Source organism: Felis catus, chromosome E1 (genome assembly GCF_018350175.1).
Source record: "Felis catus isolate Fca126 chromosome E1, F.catus_Fca126_mat1.0, whole genome shotgun sequence".
Classification (NCBI taxonomy): domain Eukaryota; kingdom Metazoa; phylum Chordata; class Mammalia; order Carnivora; family Felidae; genus Felis; species Felis catus.
In genome coordinates, this window is record NC_058381.1 from 23951447 (window position 1) to 23977378 (window position 25932).

Consider the following 25932-nt stretch of genomic DNA (forward strand, 5'->3'; position numbering starts at 1 on the left):
AGGCTCTGTAGAGTATAGTGGAAAGGTTATGAATTGAGTTTCCTAAAGAGTAACAAGACTAGCAGGATCTTAATATCAACCTCAACTTGGTTTTGACCTCTTTACAGAGGTTTTGACACAATGGACTGCTTATTCTTGTTCCATAAAAAGTTTGCCAAGAATCAAGTAATTCGGCTTCTGCCGACTTAAAGCATTAGGCAGCTCTGGAGCTATTGTACCTCATGGTGTGGGGCCAGTCTTGGTAGAGAGTAGTACAGTTTATCATGTTATTTTAGTATGAATTTTAAGAAAGAATCATATTATCTTCCCTTATAGGCAGTGTGGGCTGGCTGGGGTCATGCTTCTGAGAATCCCAAGCTCCCAGAACTTCTTTTGAAAAATGGCATCGCCTTCATGGGTAAACCTTTCTAACATACTCTTCCTGTCTTTCTGGTTCTCTTTGTCAGTTTTGCCCACATTCCACTTTATATTCTGCTTTTCTTCTGTTTAACATGCACTGGGCTCTTATTTTTCATCAATCAGCAGCTCTCAGAGTAACCCTCTTCATTTCTTTTTTTTCTCTTCTTCATTTTGTTAAAAATATAACTTATTGTCAGGTTAGCCAACATCCCTTGTATACAATGTGCTCTTGGCTTCGGGAATAGTTTCCCATGATTCATTGCTTACATACATCACCCAGTGCTCATCCCAACAAGTGCCCTCCTCAGTGTCCATCATCCATTTCCTCCTCTCCCCCACCAATCAACCCTCAGTTTGTTTTCTGTATTTAACAGTCTCTTATAGTTTGCCTCCCTGTCTGTTTGAAACTATTTTTCTCCCTTCCTTTCCTCCACTGTCTTCTGTTAAGCTTCTCAAATTCCACATACCTCTTCCTCATTTCTTACATCCTACTTATCTTTCTTCATCTTGATTGTGTTTTCTGTCCTCGGGTTCTTTTCCGTGAGATATGGAGGAGGCTCTGATTTCCAAAACACTGGCTTTTTAAAACTTGGCATTAACCTTAAGAAAATATGTAGAGAAAGGACCTCTTTTTGTGTAGCAGAGATCATTGAATATTAGGATGCCCTAGGACTGTGCCCTTAAATATGAATCAGCACCTTCACATTTAAGCATATAAGTTATATTCCTATAAGTGAGAGCTCTTTCTTCTGACTTTTCTGCTTTCCTTTGGCAGAGAGAAATCTTCTAAAGAGATAAATGTTTACTAATGATAAATCTTCCTTTTGGATTCTCCTAAGACCAAGGAGGGCATATCTCAGACTTGAACCCCAAACTTTATAAGTCCTTTATTTTAAGATTGCTTAAAAAAAAAAAAAAAAAGGACTTTGATAACCTTGTCAAATTGGATCATAAACAATGATAAAATCAGAGTTAGATTTGTCAGGAATTTAATTCAGCATACATGCTGAACTCTCACTGTATGCTAAAAGCTTATTACATTAAGTTCTATAAAGAGTACAAAGATGAGTCATAACACAGTAATCCCCATATATGATGTAGGGGAGACCAGACAAATACAAAAATAATTCTATAAAAGATGAAACCTATGTGATGGAAATGAGGCCAAAACGTTACAATCAGGGTTCTTTTCTTATTTTTAGGTCCTCCAAGCCAGGCCATGTGGGCTTTGGGGGATAAGATTGCATCTTCCATAGTGGCTCAAACTGCTGGTATCCCAACTCTTCCCTGGAGTGGGAGTGGTAAGAAAGTATTTCTTGTTTGTGTTTTGAAGTGCAGAAAAGTTCAGTAGGATATTTGGGACTGTGGCTTGGGTCTTAAGGTTATTTAAAACGTTATTTGGATTCTTCAGGATAAGAAATAAAATCCAGGTTGATTTATGGTATTTTATATCTCCTAGGCTAATTTATACACCTGTGATTTTATCATGTCTTAGGAATATAAATTTTGTACCAGTTACACATGTGCTAAACTGTGATTTAAATGATCTTGAGATTTAATTTGAATTTGAGGAAACTCTGGGAAAACTCAGATGGTTCTGTAGATTTGGATTTACTCTGGGCAGGCTAGAATCTTCTTCAGAGATGGACTTAGGCAGAATTAGGTCTTTGAACCTGCCTGGCAGGAGACCTGGTTCACTAAGAAAAACCCACTTACTCAAATGTTTGCCTACTATCATTTTCTTCATGTCAACCTACCATCTATTGATGATTTATTTACTTTGGCTGTTAATTCAAACTCTCATTTGCCCTTGATGCAGAAAATGAGGGCAGTAGTCAACCTTTCTTTTGGGCATACGGAAGAATAAAATTTTTCTTAAAATGATTTATACTAGACAAATCCCTTTAAGAGTGCCATGTGAATCATTATAACTAATAACAATATAAATTTGCTTAGTACTCAACCACAGGGAACAACAAACTAAAATGTCTTTCAAATGGGAACGACCATTGCCTTGAGGCCCAACAGATTTGAACTCTTGTTACTCTGGCTCTCCAGGGGGATTGCAATATCCTCTCTAGACCTGCTGGGTCAAACAGTTTAAAATAAAAGGTTGAATTTGTTCTCGTTTGAATGGAGAGGCTATAGCATACCCCTTGTGGCTGAGTACAGGGACATTCAGGGAGTATGGAATCATGACTCTGCTGAGGCCAATAAAACCGCCATTTCCATTTCCAAGGGCTCATAAAGATTGAATTATTTCCCAGACCTCTGGCCCTGGAGCAGGCCTGAACACACAAATTGAAGGTATTTTGCCTGCTGAGTTGCTGTGAGAAGTCTGACATGCTTTTTTTTTTTTTCAGTCTTGTATATTCTTGCATTTTTATAAGTTTGCTCCCTATTAGCTCTCCTGGCTTCCTCCAGGGTAGGAACCCAAGTTGTCAGGTCTTCTAGAGCTAAATACTGCTAACCCTGAGAATTGAGGGTTTTATGGCATCCTTTTTTCTCACATATCCTTAATTTTGGATAAATATGAGGTCATTTTAAAGAAGGAATAGCAGAAAATTGACAAAACAGAAGCTTTTAAAGCAGCTTTTAAGTTACCATTATCTATTACAGGTCTTCGTGTGGACTGGCAGGAAAATGATTTTTCAAAACGTATCTTAAATGTTCCCCAGGAATTATATCAAAAAGGTTATGTGAAGGATGTGGATGATGGGCTGAAGGTAGGTTACTAACTACAGAGTGATGTCTTTCAACTGACTGATTGTAGTCACAAACGTTAATTTGAAGCCTCGTTCATGATATGCACCCATGATGGCATTGGGATTGTAAGACCAGGAGATATATAGAGTAAGGAAGTGACCTAAATTTAACAAAAATAAATTTGTTGTGAAGTAAGCCCTCACCTGGACAGAACATTTCTTAGGTGGCTAAATCAGAGCTTTTAGAAAATACTGATTCTCTACTGTACTACCTGTTGTTATGTGTATGTGTGTGTTTGTGGGGTGGGGGGCAACAAACAACACACATTTGCCCTGCTTGAATTCAGAACCAAGAAGCCAAGCAGATAGAGAAATGTCAGCTTTATTATGAATAGAGATGTTGGTGAAATGGCTTACGTGTTTAGCAACAATCAGATTTGTAAACTGAACGTCAGAGTTAAATATGCTTACTCACTGGGTACTGGTGGTGCTGAATAACCACAGATGTTCCTCTCCAGAGATAGAGCTTTTACCATTCAGCTTCTTGTATCACTGAGAGCTGACAAAGAGCATATGCTCTGCGCAGTGGGCTGATCCCAAAGGGGAAGAGGCTGAGCTGTGCATGCTCAGTTCCTCCTTCCAAAGTGACCAATCACATAATTTGTTCTTTTTCCCTTGGGGGAGGGGGGTGGGAGCCAAGAGAGGCTGATTACAGTCCATCCTCTTGGAAACATGAACCCAAACAAAAAGAGATCCTTTCTCCAACATTGCCTTTTCTTTCTTTTATAAGTTCTCTTCAGTTTTTTCCCCTTTCACTTTTTAAATAGTTGGAAGTGTCAGTTATGCTTCCAAGTAGATGATGAAAGAGGCTGTTTTAGAAAAACACAATACTTGTGTTTGAATTATATGTTATAAATTCAAGAAAAATGCTGAATGCTCAACTAAATTTCCTCTTTTGTTTGCATTTCATGTTGTGTCTTTTAATCTCCTTAATAAAATTAATATTTCTAATTGAATTGCCAACCTCATACTCTATTTGCTATAATTTGCAAAAGTAGAAGCCCTTTGTAAAGAATTAGCTATTTTGCTTGTCAATTGAAATTCCTTTTTTTCCTTGTCATAATTTTGTTTTATTTATTTTTTAAGTTTATTTATTTATTTTGAGAGAGAGAGAGCATGAGTGGGGCAGAGGAGAGGGAGAGAGAGAGAGAATCCCAAGCAGGGTCTGTGCTGACAGCAACACGGGGTTTGAACCCATGAACCTAAGCTGAAATCAAGAGTTGGACACTTAACCAACTGAGCCACATAGGTGCCCCTCCTTGTCTTAATTTTAAACATAAAAATTTCTGGTAGAAAATTTGGAAGGCCAGAAAAGAGATGATGATAAACCCACCATCCAGAGATAGATACATATTCATAACACATTCATATATTTTCTTTTGACCTGTTTTTGGTTCGTAGTATATGTTATTATCCTATAGTGATCATCTTTATTAATAGATTCCTATATTTATAATTATTATGATAAGTATAAAATTAAGGTCACTATATATAGTTTAGTAATCCTTTTTTCTTTTCCTACTTTATATTATATAAGCATTTTCCTCCTGAGATTAAAATTCTTTGTAGGGTGCCTGGGTGGCTCAGTCTGTTGAGTGTCCGACTTCAGCTCAGGTCATGATCAAATGGTTCCTGAGTTTGAGCCCCGCGTCAGGCTCTGTGCTGACAGCTCAGGGACTGGAGCCTGCTTCGGATTCTGTGTCTCCCTCTCTTTCTGCTCCTTCCCTGCTCACATTCTGTCTCTCTCTTTCAAAAATAAACGAAGATTTGGGGCACCTGCGTGGCTCGGTTAAAGGTCCAACTTTGGCTCAGGTCATGATCTTGCAGTCGGTGCGTTTGAGCCCCACGTCAGGCTCTGTGCTGACAGCTCAGAGCCTGGAGCCTGCTTCAGATTCTGTGTCTCCCTCTCTCTCTGCCCCTCCCCCACTTGTACTCTGTCTCTCTCTCTCTCTCTCTCTCTCAAAAATAAATAAACATTAAAAAAAATTTTTTTAATAAATATTAAAAATTTTTCTTTTAATTCTTTGCAAATATTCTAAATAGATGACCTGTGCCTAGAGTTTTCATATTTTCTTAAAAGGCCTGCCTTCTTACTGATATCATGTGGACTACCCTATTTTTTTTTAAGTCTTTTCCACATTCGTGGCTGTTTCTTTGATCCCTATCACCCAGTGATAGCCCTTTCTTTGCCAACACTATTTCATCATGCTGTTAGTTTTTAAAAAAAATTTTTTTTGTTAATGTTTACTTATTTTTGAGAGAGAGAGAGAGACAGAGAGAGAGAGAGAGAGAGAGATAGTGTGAGTGGAGGAGGGGCAGAGAGAGAGGGAGACACAGAATCCAAAGCAGGCTCCAGGCTCTAAGCTATCAGCACAGAGCCTAAAGTGGGGCTCAAACCCACAAACCACAAGATCATGACCTGAGCTGAAGTCAGACGCTTAACTGACTAAGACACCCAGGTGCCCCTGTTGATAACAATTTTAGATCTTATTATAATGTAAACCATAAATCACTGGAATGTTTTGACAAAGGAATGACTTAGTTGTTTTAAATTTTGGTTAACTTCTACCTACCCCCTTTACTTTTTGCCATAACAATACTGTCTGGACATTTTTCATATCACTATATATAAAAGCCACCTCATCCTTTTTAATAATTGCACTGTATTCTCTTTTTTTTAAATTTTTTAATTTTTAATGTTTATTTATATTTGAAAGAGAGAGAGTGGGGGAGGGGCAGAGAGAGAGGGAGACACAGAATCGGAAGCAGGCTCCACGTTCTATGCTGTCAGCACAGAGCCCGACGTGGGGCTCGAACTCACGAACCGCGAGGTCATGACCTGAGCCGAAGTCGGATGCTCAATCGACTGAGCCACCCAGGCGCCCCAATTGCACTGTATTCTAATAGATGGGCATATCTTGATTTAACCAGCTCCCTACTTAATGGATATATAATTAATTTTCAGAAAGTTTAGAATTGCTACCTGATCATTATCAAATGTTGTAAATGTGAAAACCGCATTTAGAGTATGTTTTGAAAATAAATTTTCTAACTAATTTTATTAATATTTGGGCACCTGCGTTGCTCAGTCAGTTAAGTGTCCAACTTAACGCTTGGGTCATGATCTTGCTGTTCATGGGTTTGAGCTCCACATTGGGCTCTGCAGTGGCAGTGTGGAGCCTGCTTGGGATTCTCTCTTTCTCCTCTCTCTCTACCCCTCCCCTGCTTGCACACATTCTTTTTCTCTGTCTGTCTCTCTCAGATAAATAAATAAAACTTAAAAAAAATATTTCAGTGTCTTGTTATTTTTATCTTTTACAAAAAGTTAAGTGAGGGGCGCCTGGGTGGCGCAGTCGGTTAAGCGTCCGACTTCAGCCAGGTCACGATCTCGCGGTCCGTGAGTTCGAGCCCCGCGTCGGGCTCTGGGCTGATGGCTCAGAGCCTGGAGCCTGTTTCCGATTCTGTGTCTCCCTCTCTCTCTGCCCCTCCCCCGTTCATGCTCTGTCTCTCTCTGTCCCAAAAATAAATAAACGTTGAAAAAAAAATTAAAAAAAAGTTAAGTGAGAAAATCATTTCTGGATATGTGAGAGTTCTGATTTGTTGATATTTTATGTTGTCAGAAACTGTACTGAGACCATTGACTACCTATACTTTATTCTGATTTGTTGAATATTTTATGTTGTCAGAAACTGTACTGAGACCATTGACTACCTATACCTTTTTTAAAAATAAAAATTAGAGGTAAAACATGAAGACCTGCATACTATAAGAAATTCCAATAATATAGAAATAAATACAGTAAAAAGTAGAGATATATCTATTTATCTTCCTTTTATCACCACTGGTGTATATTCTAGCCTTTTTTTTTTTTTGCACCCACATATGCGGGTGTATGAAAGCATACATAATTATATATAAACATACAGTTTTATTTTGTTTTTGGCCTACACAGGATTGTCTTACATTGAACCATATGAAATTGCAAATATTCGACCATTTTTTTACCTACAAAAAAGGCCATTTCTTTTGGTTCAGCCTAATGCTATGAATATTGTTTTACTGCCCGCCCCCCCCCCCCCCCCCCCCACCTAATAGTATGTCTTCAGGACCTTTCTATTTTACTACTTTTGGACCTACCAATGGCAGCATTCTTAAAGGGAGAAACTGCCAGTTTTCTCCTTCCCTGTTATTACTACTCTTATTTCCATTTTTCTCTTTCTTCTTGAAGGCAGCAGAGGAAGTTGGATATCCAGTAATGATCAAGGCCTCAGAAGGAGGAGGAGGGAAAGGAATCAGAAAAGTTAACAATGCAGATGACTTCCCTAACCTCTTCAGACAGGTAGAATACAAGTTGTTTTTGTTTGCTTGAATTTACATGTATATCAGAGATACATGATTTAACTCACACTATATCTACAATCTGTTATGTTGTACACCAAAAACTAATGTTGTATGTCACTTATACCTCCATAAAATAAAAGATAATAATCATAATATGATATGGATGTCCAGAAAATATGTAATTTTTTATTTTGTCTGTAAGTACTCTAGTCTTTCTCCTAGCTCCTACCTGCTTATTAGCAATGTTCAATTCAGTGTAAGGTTTTATTCAATAAGGTGATTCAAACAGTAGTTATTCTCCATAATATAAAAGTCTTCCTATATGGGAACACCTATATGATCCCTGTGGCTCACAGGACCTCATAGTGATAAGAAAGAGTCACAATGCCTTTCGACATTTTTGTGTTTCTCTTTTGCTGGCATTGTAGATAAATTATGTGGTTAGCTCCTGATTTGGATGCTCTTTCTTGCATGGCTGGGCTCAGACTCTCTGGTTGGCTTTACTTCACTTCAGTTCAAAGTGGCTGCAGGTTCCAGAGTTTATGCTGTATGTCCCATCTACCTGGCCAGCTCAGCAGCCTTCACCCTCGTCTGTGCTGCATGGCCACTGCACCTTGGCACAGGAACCCTATGGCAGGTCTACATTCTATCATTGGGGATTTTCTAGGAAAGCTGAGCTTCAGATCTCTGCCTAACCCTCTGATTTGCAGCCATGTTGGTGTGGCCATACTACAGGTTAGTTGTGGAGGCCAAATAAATGATCTCTTTTCAGAATCTTAGATAATTGGGAGACAGAAGTCTCTTCTTTCCTGCCCGAGGACTACCCTCACATACTTGACTCACTTTCTTTTTCTCCTACCAGAAAAAGATGAGTCAGAAAAAGGAAAATTGGACACCTTCTGGGCTTTCACTTTCCTAGCTTCCCACTGTTCTTATTTTTCCCAGCATTTTTTACTTTCTACTGTCTTTTACTAGTGTCTCTGGCCACCTTCTATTTGCCCTCTTTAAAAAGCAAACAACATTAAACAGCAAACTGATAAAAGTGATAAATCCATTGTTTTACTGCATTATCCTGTTTTGAATGTCAGATTTTGAGTATTACCCTTCTTTTTCCTTTTTACCCTACATTCCTTTTGTAGTTTACCTGAATTTATAGGAAGATCAGTGCCTCACAGGATCTAAAGGAAAGGACTTTCAGTCTTAGAGGCAAAAGAAAAAGCATGTTAAGTTTTAAAAGTATAACTCCTTTAGGTATTTTGAAACTGCTTATTACCATGGAATCAAATATTTCAAGAATCTAGAACACTAAGATTAGGAAGTTTTATGTGAATGTCCTTAAGTTCCAATAACGATTAACCAAATAACAAACAAATCCTCCCATTGAGAACAAACTAGAAAAGCTGGACAAAATTGTTTTACAAATCTATTTCAAGGCATTAGAAACCTTTCAAGTTCATAAAGAATTATGGGGCTAAGGTATAGGAGAAGAAGGAAACCCAGGGAGGTGGCATTTAAGGCCACTTTTCCCCTGGCGATATCTTTTGGTTTGAGAAGAAGCAGTTGAAAAGCTGATTGCAGTTTTCAACAGTCTTAAAAGACTAAAAGGACAAAACTTAGACTTCAGGGTTTTCTAAGGAGGGTGCCCTGGGAAACTTTCCCATTTTAGGTTGGGATCTTGAAAGAACTATACCTTAGGAGTAAAAATAAACTGGAAATAGACCAACCCACACAGGCATTAAATCTCAGCTTCAAAATACTCAACCTTTGATTCAAGCAAGGAGTTCTAGGATTGCTGGTGTAACTAACCACCAGAAAAAAGCAAATATAATAATATCCAGGATCTCAAATTATTTCTATTTATTTTTCAAATGTGGTATCAAATAACCATTTAAAGGTAAGCAGGCATATCAAATTACATGACTGAAAATCAAGAAAAAGGAAAGTCAGTATAAAAGACCCCATAGAGAGTTTAGATAATGGATCTATCAGACAAGGATGTTACAGTAATTATACTTAATGTTTTCAAGGAAATTAAAGACAAGATTGAGAATTTTGTCAGAAAAGTGGAAACTATAAAGAAGAAACAAATTTTAGAGCTGAAAAGACAATAACCATAATTAAGAAGTCAGTAGAGGAGTTTAATAGCATATTAGATGCAATTGAAGAGAGAATTAGTGACTGGAAGATAGCTCAGAAGAAAATCCAGACTAAAGCATGAAGAGACAAAAGGATGAAAAATACAGAAAAGAGCATGTGAGAGATCATTTGCAAAGATGACCATGATAACCTCTCCTATTTCTCTATACACACCCTGGTATAATATGATTTTTGCCTCTCCTCTCATCAAGAAAGAGAGTCTTTTTCCCACTCTGAATTTTTGCTGGCCTTGTGACTTATTTTAACCAAGAGAATGTAGCAGAAATGCTGTATAAGTTCTGAAGCCTAAACCTCAATTGGTCTTGTAGTTTCTGCCATTGCCCTCTTGAATTGAGCCTCAGACTGACAAGTGAAGAGCCCGGTCTAGCCTTTTGGAGAAAAAGAGGCCACATGAAGTAGAGAGGAGTTGTCCCAGCTGAGACTTCCTAGACCTACATGCTGACAGTCAGCACCACATTTGAGTCATGAATGTGAGACCCTGTTAGGCCATCCAGTCCCAGTTAAATTGTCAGATGACTACAGCTGCATGATTAGTAGCTTCTGGCCAGGATCAACAGAAATACCCAACTGAGCCCCAGTCAATTGCTGTAAACAAATCAAATGCTCAGTGTCCTGTTACTAAATTTTTGGTGGTTTGTTAAGCATCAATGGGTAACTGCCACAGAAATTGATACCTAAAGGTGTGATGCTGCCGTAACAAAAAGTAAAATATGTCGCATTGGTTTTAAGACTGGCTCATACATGGAGGCTGGGGAAATGGTGGAGATTGTCAATGAAGACTGGAGGAATGGTGGATAGGCAGTGAGGGAATTATTAGTAGGGTCTGGAAAAAAGGGTAGCATATGTTCTGTAATGATGGAACAAATTGTCTGAGGTAACTTGGAAAATAGAGAATGTATTTAATGAACTCATGGACCTAGTTAAGGAAATCTCTAGACAGAATGTTGAAAGTATCTCGAATCCTTCTGGTTACTTATGCTAAGGAATAATAAGAGAGATGAGCTAAAGAAGGTGTTTCAAACTTGTTGAGTTTGAAAACAGAACTTTTTTTCATTCCCAGTCTCTCCACCTGGTAAAAAGATCCTCAAAGTAAAAAGTGACCTCAGGGTAAAGGCCAAGTCATGAATAGCTGTGAGAGCCTTTAAGGCTTAGAGATATTTAAGACACTACCTGGTGGATTATCCTCTCAGCTAAAAGGAAAGAGTTTCAAAGAATCTTAAAGGTGTTATCCCACAGCAGCCTGATATGCCCAAAGTATAGAGATATCTGTGCAGAAAATTTATGGATGTATCTTTTGGGGCAAGGAGTAAATCCCCCAGTGTGATTCATAGGAAGCCCACAAAGTTTTCAATGGACTTGTACTGGTAATTACACCAAAGGGCCTAAAAGGGACGGACAGAGGTAGTTCAAACTTCAAAGAGCCTTGTGGGTCTTCAATTTCCTATAAACAGGAAGCAGAGTGAGAAAGCTATTCAGCTGTAAACATCTAATAAAAAGAGATTTGTCAGAGAGCAGAGCCAGGAGCCCAGAGAGCATAGCTAAGAACAAAGGAGAGCCATGCACCGTGGATTAGGAAAATCACTGCCAAGGAGCAGAACAAGACCCTGAAAAATTTCCCTGCCCCTAGAGTAAGGGAACCTGACATGTACCCATCTGGACTTCAGAGTTGCTATGGAACAGTGACCACTGTGTACTTCCCATCCTCTCTTCTTTGAACAGGATTATCCTTTATGGTTATCCTTTCCCCATCTCATCATTAAATAGTGGGGGTGTTGGGGCAGATAACTTGTCTTTTTAGTTCCCAGATCGTTGGATCAAGAGAAACTGCACCTGAGGAGCTGCACCCAAGGAGTCTTATTCGCATCTGGACATGATTCATGAGAAAATGGACGTCAAGCCTGATGCCATGATTGGATGACTTTGGGGGTCTTGGGAGGGGGTGAGTCTATTTTGCATGTGGGAGGTCTATGAATTATTGTGGCCAGAGGGTGGACCATAGTAGATTGTTTGCAGACATGGCCGCAATAACTCCTCCCATCCTTGTATGTATCCTTTTGCAATGTGATTGCCTTTCCTCTCATCAAGAGGTGGCATCTCTTTTTCCACCCCTTGAGTCTTAGCTGGCCCTGTGGCTTGCTTAAACCATTAGAATGTGGCAAAAGTGGTGTTGTGTAAGTTCTAGAGCCTAGGGCTTGTGAAGCCTTGGAGCTTCTGCCCTCACCGTCTTGGAACACTGCATTGAAGAAGCCTGATCTAGCACATTGGAGAATGAGAGGCCACATGCTATAGAAATAATCTGTTCCAGTCGAGGCTCCCTTGACCTACCTGCCAACAGTCACCACAAGTCACCTGACATTTGAGTGAGACCATTCAGCCCCACTTGAACTACTAGATGATGATATGCACAAATGACCCCAGGCAAGAGCAGAAGAACAACTGCCCAGACGAGGACAGTATCGTGAGCAAATGAAACAGTTGCTGTCCTAAGTAACCCACTGAGTTTTGGGGTGACTTGCTACATAGCAAAACAGCATAAAAGACATACGGGATACAGTGAGATGATCTAATATCATGCACTTGGAATCTCAGAAATGAGAGAGAATGGAACAGAAGCAATATTTGAAGAAATCATGGAGCAGAAACGATATTTGAAGAGATAATGGTTAAGAAGTATCCTGAAGTTATATAAAAGTTACTAAGCACAGATTAAAAAAATACTATGAGTCCCACAGCACAAATACAGAGAAAACCACATCTAAGATTATCCAAGTAAATCTGCTACCTCAATCCCCTAAAAAAAAGAGAGAGAGAAAAAGAGAAAATATTAAAGCAGCCGGAAAAAGATTGCTTTCAGAGGAGTAATGATTGATAGTGGACATCTCAGTAGAAACAGTGGAAGCCAGAAAACATTGGATTGTATTTAAAGTGCTGAAAGAAGGTAACCACCAGTGTAGAATTTTGTATCTAGTGGCATTATGCTTCAAAACTGAAGATCAAAATCCTTCAACTACAACACCCTCTGTGATGTGATGTGAACCAAGAAAGCATCTAGTCTGGAGCCAGTTGTACATTTGGCTGTCTGGAGTTGATGGCAGTATTTTACCCTTTTGTGGGATTTGTGTGTGTGTCTTTTCAGACTATTTTGTTTTTCACTTTTGTAACACATTGGATGTTCATGTTTCATAGTCATCTATTAATATTGGTTATATAACTAAGAATTCAACATCTTAAAAATAGTTGAGGGCATGAACTATATTTTATTCTTTTTTTGTATTCCTGCTAATTAACATGGTCCCTGACACTTCTAGGCATCTGCCTGTTGAAATTGAAGTGCTTACACTTAAGAATTTGTTTTATTTCCTCTTCTAATATAGGTTCAAGCTGAAGTCCCTGGATCTCCTATATTTGTGATGAGACTAGCCAAACAATCCCGTCATCTGGAGGTACAGATTTTAGCAGATCAGTATGGCAATGCTATCTCTCTGTTTGGTCGTGACTGCTCTGTGCAGCGCAGGCATCAGAAGATTATTGAAGAAGCACCAGCTGCTATTGCTACTCCAGCAGTATTCGAACATATGGAACAGGTGTGTATATGAAAAGCTGTAATTTTTGTTTTCTTACACAGAACTACTACTCATTCAGTTCATAGGACTCCTACTCATTCAATTCATACACCTGAGAATAGTGGAATTTCAAGTGGTTCTAGATAATTGCTAAGATTATATCCTTGTCCTAGAGGAAAAATAATCCTACTCTTCTCCCTCTAAACATTTCCGGCTCTAAATTAGTTAACACTTTTGATAAAAATGAGTGTACTGTTTCGAGTATGGGTAAAAAAGAGGAATGATTGGGGACAGTGAATTTTTTTTTTTTTTTTAAGCAAGCTCATGATAAGCAGGTAGTTCCATTTTCTAGTTGATTATCTTTGAGTCTTCAGATGTCTTTATTCAGATCCATTATCTCTTAAAAGGTCTTCTGAGCATCTTAAAGTTTATATATTATATATTTTTGTGTAGAAAAGAATTCTCAACAGTCTTGCAAGGTTTCTTGGAAACAGTTGTAGTTTAGGGGTCTGAACATGGTCTTTTCTGGAATAGTGACTGAGTCTTCATCTTATTGGAAATATATTTTCCATCTCTTTTTTCCTGAATTCCAAACAAGGTAAATATATGGTCATCTGTTTTGGAAGTTTAATTCCTACATGTGTATGCATTAATTAAGAATTATTCTTTAACTGCTATGATAAGGAGGCCTCCAAAATACAGTGGCCTTTTTTTGTTTTGTTTTTGAGAGAGAAAGAGGTAGGGGGCAGGTAGGGGCAGAGGGAGAGAGAGAATCCTAAGCAGGGGGCTCAGTCTCATGACTGTGAGATCATGACCCAAGCCGAAATCAAGAGTCTGATGCTTAACCGACTGAGCCACTCAGGTACACTCAAATACAGTGACTTAAACAAGGTGTAAATTGTCTTTCTCTCTCTACCATCATTGAGAGATGAGTTGGTACCAGGGATCCATTCTTACTGCTGTGTTGTTCACTAGGAAAGGGGTGAGCAAACTCCCTTGGTGAGCAAGCCAAATCCAACCTGCCAACTTTTTTTTAATGCATATTTATTTTGAGAGGAGGCAGGGGTGGGAGGAGAGAGAGAACAAATGCGGGAGGGGCAGAGAGAATCCCAAGCAGGCTCCTCACTGTCAGCATGGAGCCGGACATGGGGCTCGATCCCATGAACTGCAAGATCATGACCTGAGCCGAAATCAGGAGTCAGACACTTAAACAATTGAGCCATCCAGGCGTCCCATAACCTGTTAACTTTTTTTGTAAATAAAAATTGATTGGATCGCAGCCACATTAATTTATTTATGTTATAGCCCACAAAGCTGAAAATAATTATTATTTGGTCCTTTAATGAAAATGTTTGCCAACACTTGCCCTAGGGTGTCATTATCTTCATGATTAAAGCCTCTTCATAAGATTATGTTCATATTGTAGCTTGTGGGAGGGGGAGAGAAAGGACTTAGAGGGCAGGCACGTAAAAATGTGATTCAGAAGTTACCCATATTCTGCTCATATCCCATTGGACAAAATTCAGTTACACAATCACACCTACCTGTAGCAGGTGTCAGGAAGTGTGGTCACTAACTGGGTGGCCATATACTCAGCTGAAATTCAGGAGATTCTGTTACTAAATGACACAAAGAAAAATCACTGGAGAGCATCTAATAATCTGCCTCAGTCTGCTCCTCTGGCTACCTGTTATCCTTTCACACCCCTTTTCTCACTCTTAGAACATATTTAGTCTTTCCCCAACAAAATCAGCCCAAAGTCCCATCCAGTTACTACATTCAGCCCAGAGTCCAGGATCTCTAAGAAATGTACAGTTCTCGCCATTAAATGTTCATGTGGTTTTTCATGGGCCAATGATCTAAAATTCAAGTTGTGTACCCCTTATTATTCTTCCTTGTAGCATATACCCAATATACAGTGGTGGAATATGAGCAGGATAAGTGCCACTTGGAAAAAAGGTAAAAAATATACATAATCGTTGGTCCATAGCAGTTATCAAATCCTTCTAGACAGGAATTATGATGATTTCCTGCCTTGTATTAGAGTAATACCTCAGTTAGCCCCCTGGCTGCCTCTGGTTCTGCTCTCTGGAAGTAAATCCCTTATCCATCATCCCTGAAATACCTGTCTTTGTTCCCTGCAAAGTTCTTCCTCATTGAGGTTTCTCTGTGATTGGCCTTTGGAGACTATGCCTTCTTTGGCAGAGTTGGTGCAAGAGGAGAGCCACAAATATTACTCTAGTTATCAATCACAGGCTTTTCAAGGCCAGGTTTGTGGTGTGTTCAGAAATACAGTACCTTCAAAATTTAGTTTCTGGACTGTGTGCTTCCAGTTAGCTTCAGGTAAGAGTAACCACACCCTAAGATTTCTGGAGATAGTAACTTTTCCTCTAATAGTGAATCTTTGATACCAGGTTGCTTCAGGGTGAGAATCTAATCTGGTTTTGGGATATAAAAGTAGTTGATTTTTTCCACATTCTGACTTTTTCTAACTATTTTTCTTAGACTTCGTGTGTTGTCAGTGTTCCAAGTTATTGTAGAAGACAGTTTATCAAGTGTTTTGTTATGCCTAACAGTGAGACCACAACCTTTTTAGTCTAAAATATTTGTTTCCTTGCTGCCCACTACTCTTTTGCTAAGGTAGCATCGCCATGTTTGAATTTTTCTAAATAGTAGCATCTTATCTGAATTTTATAATTTCTGTATGGATTAGTATACAGATTAAGCTGTTTAAAAAAGAGGTCCAAAAAATACAATGACTTAGATGAGATAGAAGTTTATTTTTCCTTCCTCTCATAATCTGAGGTAAGCTCTCCAGGGTTAGTAGGACAGTTCTACTTCCTGAGGCCATCTTGCAATTCAGGTTCTTTCTGTTTTGTTCTGCCATTCTTAGTGTGTTCTCATCTGCATGGTGGAAACTGGTGTGAACTATCATGATTACATTCCAGTCCACAGAAGGGGAAAAGCTAGGAATAGAGGACAAGTAGTTTCATTTCCAAAACCCGATTCAGTGCTTATGCATATTACTCACTAATGCTGACATTATATATGTCAAAACTGAGTCACTAGCTAAAGAGAGGTTGAAGAGTATAGTCTTTAGCTGGACAGCCATGTTTCTAGGAAGATGACCAGGAATACTACAAACCAGGGCACACTGAATAGTCTGTCACAATGTTTTATTGCCTGTATATACTTATACTGATAGGGTGAGGTTGCCTATGATGCCAGGTGAAAAACAGTTCTTCCCCGACTCTGGATTGAGTTTGGTACCCATGTCTAGGCACCTTGTGTAATAATCAGAGAGAGTGAAATTTACTCTTATGTGGCTAAAGACCTTTGGTGGCTCTTGTAAACAGTGGATATTTGAGTCAGGGAGAGGCTGTAGGGTCCACCAGCTGGTCGAGGTGAGACACTTATGTTGACTTGTATTTCTTCTTTGAGTGTGCGGTGAAACTTGCCAAAATGGTTGGTTATGTGAGTGCAGGGACTGTCGAATACCTCTACAGCCAGGATGGAAGCTTCTACTTTCTGGAACTGAACCCTCGGCTACAGGTGGAGCACCCTTGTACAGAGATGGTGGCTGATGTCAACCTCCCTGCAGCGCAACTCCAGGTGAGTCACCCTGATCTTGGCTGAGAGAGTTGCCTAGAGAAGTTCTGAATGTCAGAGATGCCTGAGAAACTGGTTTAACTGGTGTCTGATAAAGAGAAGCACCTCCTATCTGAGTCTCATCTAATGTTCATCTCATGCTATATGGGTTGTGATGTGTGGGTTGGCTTTCCTGATGGGGTACAAATCTAGTAATACTATCATATTTTTTAGCCAGACACATGTGATAGAAACTGTCATAGCTTAGAAAGAAACTTTAAAAATAATATGCTTTATTTGATTATTTTAATTGGAAAAAACCCTTGTAATTGTCCTCTACTCCTTATTACTCATGTTCTATATTAAAGCAGTTCCACATCAGAGTGGTGGTTGTAGTTTCTCCTGGCAAGACTATGGCAGCACATTACTTTTATAATGTTTAAAGTGCTAGCTGTCAATAATGTTTTCTCCACTCATCCCAGGAAACAAGCATGAGGGAAGCAGTAATTAATGGCTAATGATGAGGTCTGATATTATTTGTATCTAATATGTTCTTTGCCCACATTGGGAGCTCCTTCTGGGTTTCCATTAAGGACAAAAGATTTATTTACTTTCTCCAGTGGTTTGTGTGAATAATTATGAAGTAACTATGACACAGTTAGGACTTTTTAGCTGTCTGAACTTCTTGGATAGGCACTTACACGAACTCTTCCCATATATATTTTAATTCTGCTCCTTTAATGGAGAAATGCAATAGACACACACACACAACTTAGAGTTACCTATTTGATTATTGTAGAATACAGGTTACAATAGAAATAGAGTATTTTTGGTGAAGGTTACTAAAATGAAAAATCTTGTAGGTAATCTGATAGCCTCCACATTTTAAGGAAAGGAACTGTGAAAAATGAGTGATATGTTTCCTTTCAGATTGCCATGGGGATCCCTCTGTATAGAATCAAGGATATTCGTATGATGTATGGAGTATCTCCCTGGGGTGATGCTCCCATTGATTTTGAAAATTCTGCTCATGTTCCTTGCCCAAGGGGCCATGTTATTGCTGCTCGGATCACTAGTGAAAATCCAGATGAGGTAACCCATCACTTAAAAGGTTTATACTTTTTTTTTTTCTATCTTGTGACTTCCTCTGGAGATGGAAATTTATAGAAGTCTCATCAGAGCAGACAAATAAGTGATCACTGCTCCCTTGGCCATTTAATCCAACTTTAGTCATTATGGAGTCCTTATTGGGTGGGTAGCACTGGATGTTGGCTCTCAAGCCTTTCTGATTTTTGTGCATCATTTCTGCTTTTGTGTATGATTAACACAGAGTCTAAACAGTGAATGAAGAGTGAACAGTATGTTCTCTTCCTTGGAAGTATAATATGGTTTCTCATATTCTTCATTCTCTAACAGGGTTTTAAGCCCAGCTCAGGAACAGTTCAGGAACTGAATTTCCGTAGCAATAAGAATGTTTGGGGTTATTTCAGTGTTGCTGCTGCAGGGGGCCTTCACGAATTTGCTGATTCTCAGTTTGGTCACTGCTTCTCCTGGGGAGAAAACAGAGAGGAAGCAATTTCGTGAGTATAATAACATTTGATTGCATTAAAAAAAATAAATTTGTTCTAATCTTCAGTGAATGTGTGATCATGGGAATGGAAATTGTCTGCTACAGAAGTACTGATACTGTTTTGGAGGAAATATATCTTCAGTTGTACTTGCGTTCATGTTTTGTTAAATTATGCAGTGTGTGGCAAATGTTTTTCTGTTTGTTCTGAGTCTTTTCAAGTATTCTTACTTTAAATATTTTTGATAAGTTTATAAAATTGATTGCTTTAAAGAAATCATATTTTTCCACAGAAACATTGTTTTGGTGGGGAGGTAGATTCTTGACCAAGAATTTGGTATCATATAAAATCATAGGTGGGATCTGCTGTTTGTCATCAAAATAAAGGTATGGCTGTAAATGTCCTACAGTCATTTAAAATAATAAAGTTAAGGGTCCCTAGGTGGCTCAGTCGGTTAAGGGTCTTGATTTTTGGCTCAGGTCTTGATCTCATGGCCAATTGAGCATGAAGCCTGTTTAAGATTCTCTCTTTCTCCCTCTGCCCCTCCCCTGCTCTTTCTCTCTCAAAAAAAAATTTTTTTAATAAACATATATATATTTTACTTTTTTAAAAAGTTTATTCATTTATTTTTGAGAGAGGGAGAAAGTGTGAGCACGGGAGGGCAGAAAGAGAGAGGGAAAGAGAGAGAATCCCAAGTAGGCTTCCACAGTTAGCACAGAGAGCCTGACACGGGGCTCGAGTCAATGAACCGTGAGATTATGACCTGAACTGAAGTCTGACTTTTAACCAACTAAGCCACCCAGGCACATAGCCCCTGCCAATTTTTTTTTTTTTAATAATAAAGTCAAATTGCTTGTTATGTAAAAACTATATAAGGGAACTATCTACATTGTTTATGAGACCTTAGTGTGCTAAGACATATACACATAGCTAGCTTATACACATATGACTGCTATGTCATAAGTTATTAATATTCTATTAAACATAAATATTAAACATTAATTTTTATTTATTATATTGTTAATTAAACATTAAAAAATACTACAAGCAATTCTGCTTTCCTAAAACGTAGGGCTCTAGGAAGTAATTGTAACACTTCAGATATTTTAGAGTATCAAAATTGAACTAGTTCTTTCTATTTTTTTTTTAATGTTTATTTTTGAGAGAGAGAGAGACAGAACGTGAGTAGGGGAGGGTCAGAGAGAGATGGAGACACAGAATATTAAACAGGCTCCAGGCTCCACACTATCAGCGCAGAGCCTGGTATGCGGCTCAGACTTATAAACTGTGAGATCATGACCTGAGCTGAAGTCAGACACTTAACCGTCTGAGCCACCCAGGTGCCTTAGTTCTTTCTATTTTTTAATGGTATATTTTCTTGAACCACCTATGTTTATAACCATTTCCTTGACCTTCGCTCTGTATCCATCCATAGGCTGAGTAGTCAATAGATATTTATTAATAATATCAGCTTTTTAATAATGTGTATACAGAAGTAGGGAACTCTTAATTTTTCTCTATTTTGTCTTCTGCAGTTCTTCCCATTTATTCAAAACTATAAGTAAAGTTTTTCAAAATTAAAGCAATACTACCAGAAAAGTTGTCTGCTATAAAGATGACTTTTTCTTTTACAGCTATATTCTGCTTTACCAAAGTAAAGAAAGCTTACATTAGAGCTTGTAAAATTGGTGGCTTTCCAACTAGTCACAGCCACAGATGTGTTTTTATTGGCTTGCAGAGTGTTAATTTTTAAAAAATTGCCAATATTTGAAAATTGGGAAATTGAAATAAATATATGGATTTCTGCCTTCTCTTAAAAATGGGATGATAATGACAACACTGGTTTTATATTCCACTTGGCAAAAGTTTACTGAAGCTTTGTGTGGTTGCTGCTTTTAGAGGAAACACGAACTCTCTCACCCAGCCCCCATCCATTCTGCCTCACTCATTTACATTCCCAGAGTGGCCTCTATTGGTATTTAGGTTTAAAGTCTTGATTACGGAGAGACCACTGAGTATTTTCTATAGCACATGTCCTCTAATCTGGTTCAGAAGCCTTTGCTCCTTACCTCCTGACCTGCTCTGTACATTTCTCTATGGTGTGAAGCTAACTAGGTTAACTTCTAGCATATTAAAAATATGGTCTTTATAATAACCTTGCTTCTTGACAACATGCCAGAAGTTCATTCTTCAGCTCAGTTTGTTTCTTCTTTCTGCATAACATTAGATCTATATTCTTCAGCTTGGTGTTCATATTCTTATTTTCCAGAATAGCCTCAATCCCCATTTCAGCATTATTTCCCATAGATGGTCATCTAAATACCATGAGAACAGGGCCATGTTTATCTTATTGCTGCTGTATCCCCTGAACATAGTGTTTAGTAAATATTTGTTGAATAAATGGCTTTGTCACTAGTTCCTGTCCTCATACCTCAATCCTAATGTACCCTGAACACAACCCATGTTTTTGTCCCTCTTTCCCTTTGTTTTTGCCATTTCCTGTGTCCATTCATTCATTCATTACATTTATCAGATATTTTCTTAATATCTGTTGGTGATGGCAATATAATGAAGACACAAATAGAGTCTGTGTTCTAATGGGATGTTACAATCCACAAGAAGACAGGCAATAAGCAACTAAACTCAATGTAGCAAGTGCTGTCTGTAATAGTGGGGTTACATAAATGCGTTATAGGAACATACAGCTGAGTCAGCTAACTCAGTCTGGAGAGACCAGGGACGGTTTCCCAGAAAGAAGTGACATCTAGACGGTTAAGAAGCATATAGGAATAAACCAGGCCAAGAGGGTGTAAAGAGGAGGATGGAGGTGGAAAACAGAAAAATGGTTTAGGCTGAGGGAATGCCTGGACCATTGGGATGATATTCCTATCACTGTCCTAATTCCACCTATACTTTTAATGTTGGATTCCACGTGCCTCATGAAACCATAGGGAGGTGGATTTTCTCCCTTCTTAAAACTAGTCCAGCATTTTGCTTGTATTTCTACTGGTATTTATGATATTCTGCCATATATTTTGAAAGCAGTTATTGTATCTATATTCTCTCTCCCTTATGAGTCTAGTATGTGTCTTGAGTCTGTGAGATACCTAATTAACAACAAATTAAGTATTTGTTGAAGTAAGGACCTGCCCTTTGTGAGATAGGCACTGGGCAGAAAGGTACAGGAAACGACTCATAGTATTTGAAATTTTGTTAAAATTAGATCATTTTTTAGGCCGCCTGGGTGGCTCAGTCAGTTGAGCGACCGACTTCAGCTCAGGTCATGATCTCATTGTGGGTTCAAGCCCCGCATCGGGCTCTGTGCTGACAGCTCAGAGCCTGGATCCTGCTTTGGATTCTGTGTCTCCCGCTCTCTCTGCCCCTCCCCCATTCATGCTCTGTTTCTCTCTGTCTCAGAAATAAACAAACATTAAAAAAATTTTTTTTAATTAGATCATTTTGCACCTAATTGGGAAGTAACAAAAGTAATGAGCAATTCCTTCCACAGATGTCTAAAATGCAGCTTAAAAAAAACCCTCTCACATGCAGGGTCAGGCTGTTACCTGACTGTACCCAGCCTATTGTCTCGTTGTATGGAAACCTCATGAAGGTATTAGCATTAGAAAAAATGTATTGAACTATATACTTAAGTATATTTTATTCTGTGTCAAATATACTTTAATAAAATAAATAAGGTATAAGGAGGGGAGAATTATGCCCTAATCCTAGTTAGCTAGCAATAAATGAATAGAATGGTGGAAACTCAGTAAGTGAAAACTGAGGGTGGTTTGCACATAGTTTTTTCTGTACTCTATAGTGAAAGGTGATATGCTGATGCTTTTATGGTAATATCAGTCCAAACTTTGTAAGTTTACTGACTTACAAAGTCCTGTCTGGAATGCACGTGAATGAACACAAGTAACATGTGCACCATCATTTGTGGAACTGTCTCTCTCCTCCCTCCTAAGACTGCAGAAGAATTGAAAGAATTCTTTAAAATGATTGAAAAACACTAAGACACTCATTGCTGAAACAGATCTGCTTCTGTTCTTCTCCCAGAAACATGGTGGTGGCTTTGAAGGAGCTATCTATTCGGGGTGACTTTCGAACTACAGTTGAATACCTCATCAAATTGCTGGAGACTGAGAGTTTTCAGCTGAATAGAATTGACACTGGCTGGCTAGACAGACTGATAGCAGAAAAAGTACAGGTGTGTATTTCCCCACTTGCCATACAACTTTTGGGATTGGGTTTTTATAGGGTTGTGGTGTGATCAGTCCATGTCACTAGAGAAAATTTATTTGATTCTAATGTAAATGATTGTTGATCTACTTGGTAAAATCCAGGAGTCAGTGTAATTTCAGCACCATCAGAGTTCTTGTGCTTGTGTTACACAGTCACTTTACGTGTTCTAGTATTATTTCCTAAAATATATTTGAGGAGAAGCGTCTAGAGATTGAAATATGTCTGTCCTCATTTGATGTTAAGTCTGCTTCAGAGTTACCCACTTTTATACATCTACCAAGTGGCTGATGAGAGGGGTCTCATTTAAATCAGCAGTTACCCTTTGTTCCTGAGTCACTGGGCTATTCTAAATAAGATTTTGTATAGAATCATTAGATGCATCTAAATTATCTGAAGGTCCAAATTTTGATTATATACCATTTTTCTTTGAGATTATCAGTAGCCAGATACTCGTACCTTTTTGAATGGATTTGTTGATTTATTTTGAGAGAGAGAGAGAGAGCAGGAGAGAGAGAATCCCAAGCAGGCTCTGTGTTGTCAGCACAGAGCCGACACGAACTCCATCTCACAAACTGTGAGATCATGACCTGAGCTGACATCAAGAGTTGGATGCTTAACCGACTAAGCCACCCAGGCACCTCTTGAATTTATTTATGACAAAATCTTGTTTTTGAGCTCTTCTTTGATTGGTTCAGTGGAAATCTTTGGGAGAGTATAGAGAAAGATGTTTTTCATCTCTAATTAATTGAAGTCTCTATTCAAATTCTAAAAGTAAAACGTGTTTTTATCTCAAATATCAGTTGAACAATAAGGTTGTAGATTCTCAATGCTAGCTGTTTCTTCACAGCAAATTTGGATCTGATTTAAATTGAGGGGCCATGGTGCCAAGTGACTATGCTTTTGACCTGCCCTCTTTTTCTTTCTTTTAGGCAGAGCGACCTGATACCATGTTGGGAGTTGTGTGTGGGGCTCTCCACGTGGCAGATGTGAGCCTACGGAATAGCATCTCTAACTTCCTTCATTCCTTAGAAAGGTAGGCTTTGTTTCTCAAAGGCAAGCCAACCAGTGGTCCTGGTTCAAAAATCCATTTATTCTTCTCTCTATCCCTGGCAGCTCGTGAGTGGTACCTATTATTCAGTGACGATGGAGGCGAGGGCGAGAAAAGTTGTGGGAGTTTTCATGGCAAATTATTTTGGGACTCTAACTTCAGATTTTAGGAATTAACTTATCCAGAGTTAGAATGGGTTGCTTTTTAAAAACAAATCCAGCTGAAGTAAGCATTCTCTCCTGTACAAGTATCAAATGTTTCCAAATCCCACCCCACCCCCCACCCCCCAGGGATGAAAATCTGGTATTTCCCACGCATTGAACCCTAAATATTTCATATATTACCTGCAACACCTTTCAGGAATTTGTAATTGAGACTGATATTCAGGATGACCTCATGAGTCTTTCAAGTAGAGAATCAGACTGTATGGAGCTCAACTAATTTCTAACTCTGGCTCTGGACATGAGGCTCTGCCTTTGAGTCCCTGGAGGAATGGTCCAAGGGGACCATTTTAAAGCACTTTAATCATAGGCACTGTGTTTCCTTCTATGTTATTAGACTTCTATCAGCTTTCTTTTAAGGTGTCTGAAAGGGAGAAACAAAATTGTCACAATTGAACTGAGATTGCAGTTATTCAAGTCTTAATGATAAATATCTTTCATTGTGTTACTTTCATCCACTAAAACCTTCAGCAGCTCACATTACCCTTGTGTATTAAATCTAAATCCTTCAGTGTGACTTTCAACTCCCTATATACTTTGGCCCCTTTCTACCAGTCCAGTTTTGCAACATGCAATCTCATGTTCCTCAACATGCAATCTTTAATCTAGTTAAATGGTTTCCTTACTAGTGTACAAATGTGTCACACATAAAATCTCCTCTGCAAGCTTCCCTCCACCTTTTTAATGCTAGTTATTTTTTATTTATTTTTAAAACCTGTATTTTGAAATAATTTGATTTAGAGTGGCATGAATAGTACAAATAACCTCTTTATATTTGCACAGATTCATCAGTTATTTACCTCTTGCCTCACTTGCTTTATCACTCCCTTTTTCTGTTGTCAAAAATCTTTCTTGATAATATTTCCCTCCTTGGCAATGTCCTTCCCTTTCCCCTGAACTCAGCCATGGCCTTTTGCCTTTTTTTTTTTCTTTTACTACCCCAAATGAAGTCCCAGTTGATAAGAGCAGATGAGGGTTGATTGTAGTGGAGCATTTATCTTTTTTTAAGTTTTAATTTTATTTATTTATAATAACCAGTAATATATTCACATGGTTCAAAACTCAAAAGGCACAAAAAAGGTAGATAGTGAAAAGTTTCCTTCTTAGGTCTGTTCTTTGACCACCTAGTTTTTTTCTCTGTAGTCAACCCATGTTACCAGTTTTTTCTGTGATGTTCCAGACATATTATAAATATGTATAAGCATATACACGTAATATTTGTTTCATCCCACCCCCTATTTTTTTTAATGTTTATTTATTTTTGAGAGAACGAGAGTATGTGTAATCTGGGGAGGGGCAGAGAAAGGGGGGACAGGATCTGAAGCAGGCTCCGCGCTGTTAGCAGAGCCCAATACGGGGCTTGAACTCACAAACTGTGAGATCATGACCTGAGCCAAAGTCAGATGCTTAACCAACTGAGGCACCCAGGAGCCCCTCAACCCCCTGTTTTTTAAAAACACAAATAGTAGCATACTCTGAAACAGTTCACAATTTCACTTACCCTTTTCATTTAATGGTATAATTTGGAGGGTAGTTCATATTAGTACATAAATGGTTTCATCTTTTTGATGGCTGTATAATATTTCATTATAAGGCTTTTTCATAATTCATATATCAGTTGCTTACTGATGGTCCTTTAGGTTGCTTCTGGTGTTGATGTTCTAGGAAGTGCTACAATTAATAACCTTTGAGATTTCCTTATGAACTTCTGGAACTTTCTAGGAGTAGATGTGTCTCACATTGTTGTTCTTTCAGGGGTCAAGTTCTTCCTGCTCATACGCTTCTGAATACAGTAGATGTTGAACTTATCTATGAGGGAGTCAAATATGTACTTAAGGTATGCTGAACCCAATTGAAGACTACACCTTACTTTTTGTCTTTCTTTGTTAGCTTGTTTTCTTTAAAGGTCAAGATATGAGGGAAATGTTTGGTTTACTGCAGGATAGGGTATTAGTGAAATTACAGTCATTTGTGTCAGTGTTTTAGTGCCCTTCAATGTGACATATGCAGCCAAGAGATCAGGAGTCAGAGAATAAC

The 25932-nt window shown here is 38.5% G+C and overlaps 1 protein-coding gene across 21 annotated transcripts in view; it reads left to right on the plus strand.

Annotated features, from left to right (window-relative positions):
• The window catches only part of ACACA (acetyl-CoA carboxylase alpha), a 280099-nt gene that overhangs the window by 95128 nt on the left and 159039 nt on the right, over positions 1–25932 (plus strand). For 19 of the 21 annotated variants that reach the window (XM_006940119.5, XM_019817560.2, XM_045044080.1 and 16 more), the window contains 11 exons: positions 316–397; positions 1602–1700; positions 3019–3125; positions 7393–7503; positions 13037–13246; positions 16667–16837; positions 17744–17905; positions 18230–18393; positions 22441–22591; positions 23556–23659; positions 25651–25732. In XM_006940119.5, the coding sequence (XP_006940181.2) occupies positions 316–397; positions 1602–1700; positions 3019–3125; positions 7393–7503; positions 13037–13246; positions 16667–16837; positions 17744–17905; positions 18230–18393; positions 22441–22591; positions 23556–23659; positions 25651–25732 (1443 nt within the window). Of the gene's footprint in view, positions 1–315; positions 398–1601; positions 1701–3018; positions 3126–7392; positions 7504–11464; positions 11602–13036; positions 13247–15152; positions 15185–16666; positions 16838–17743; positions 17906–18229; positions 18394–22440; positions 22592–23555; positions 23660–25650; positions 25733–25932 lie in introns of those variants that run through there. The other 2 variants (XM_011288956.3, XM_045044086.1) reach the window with 2 other exon arrangements.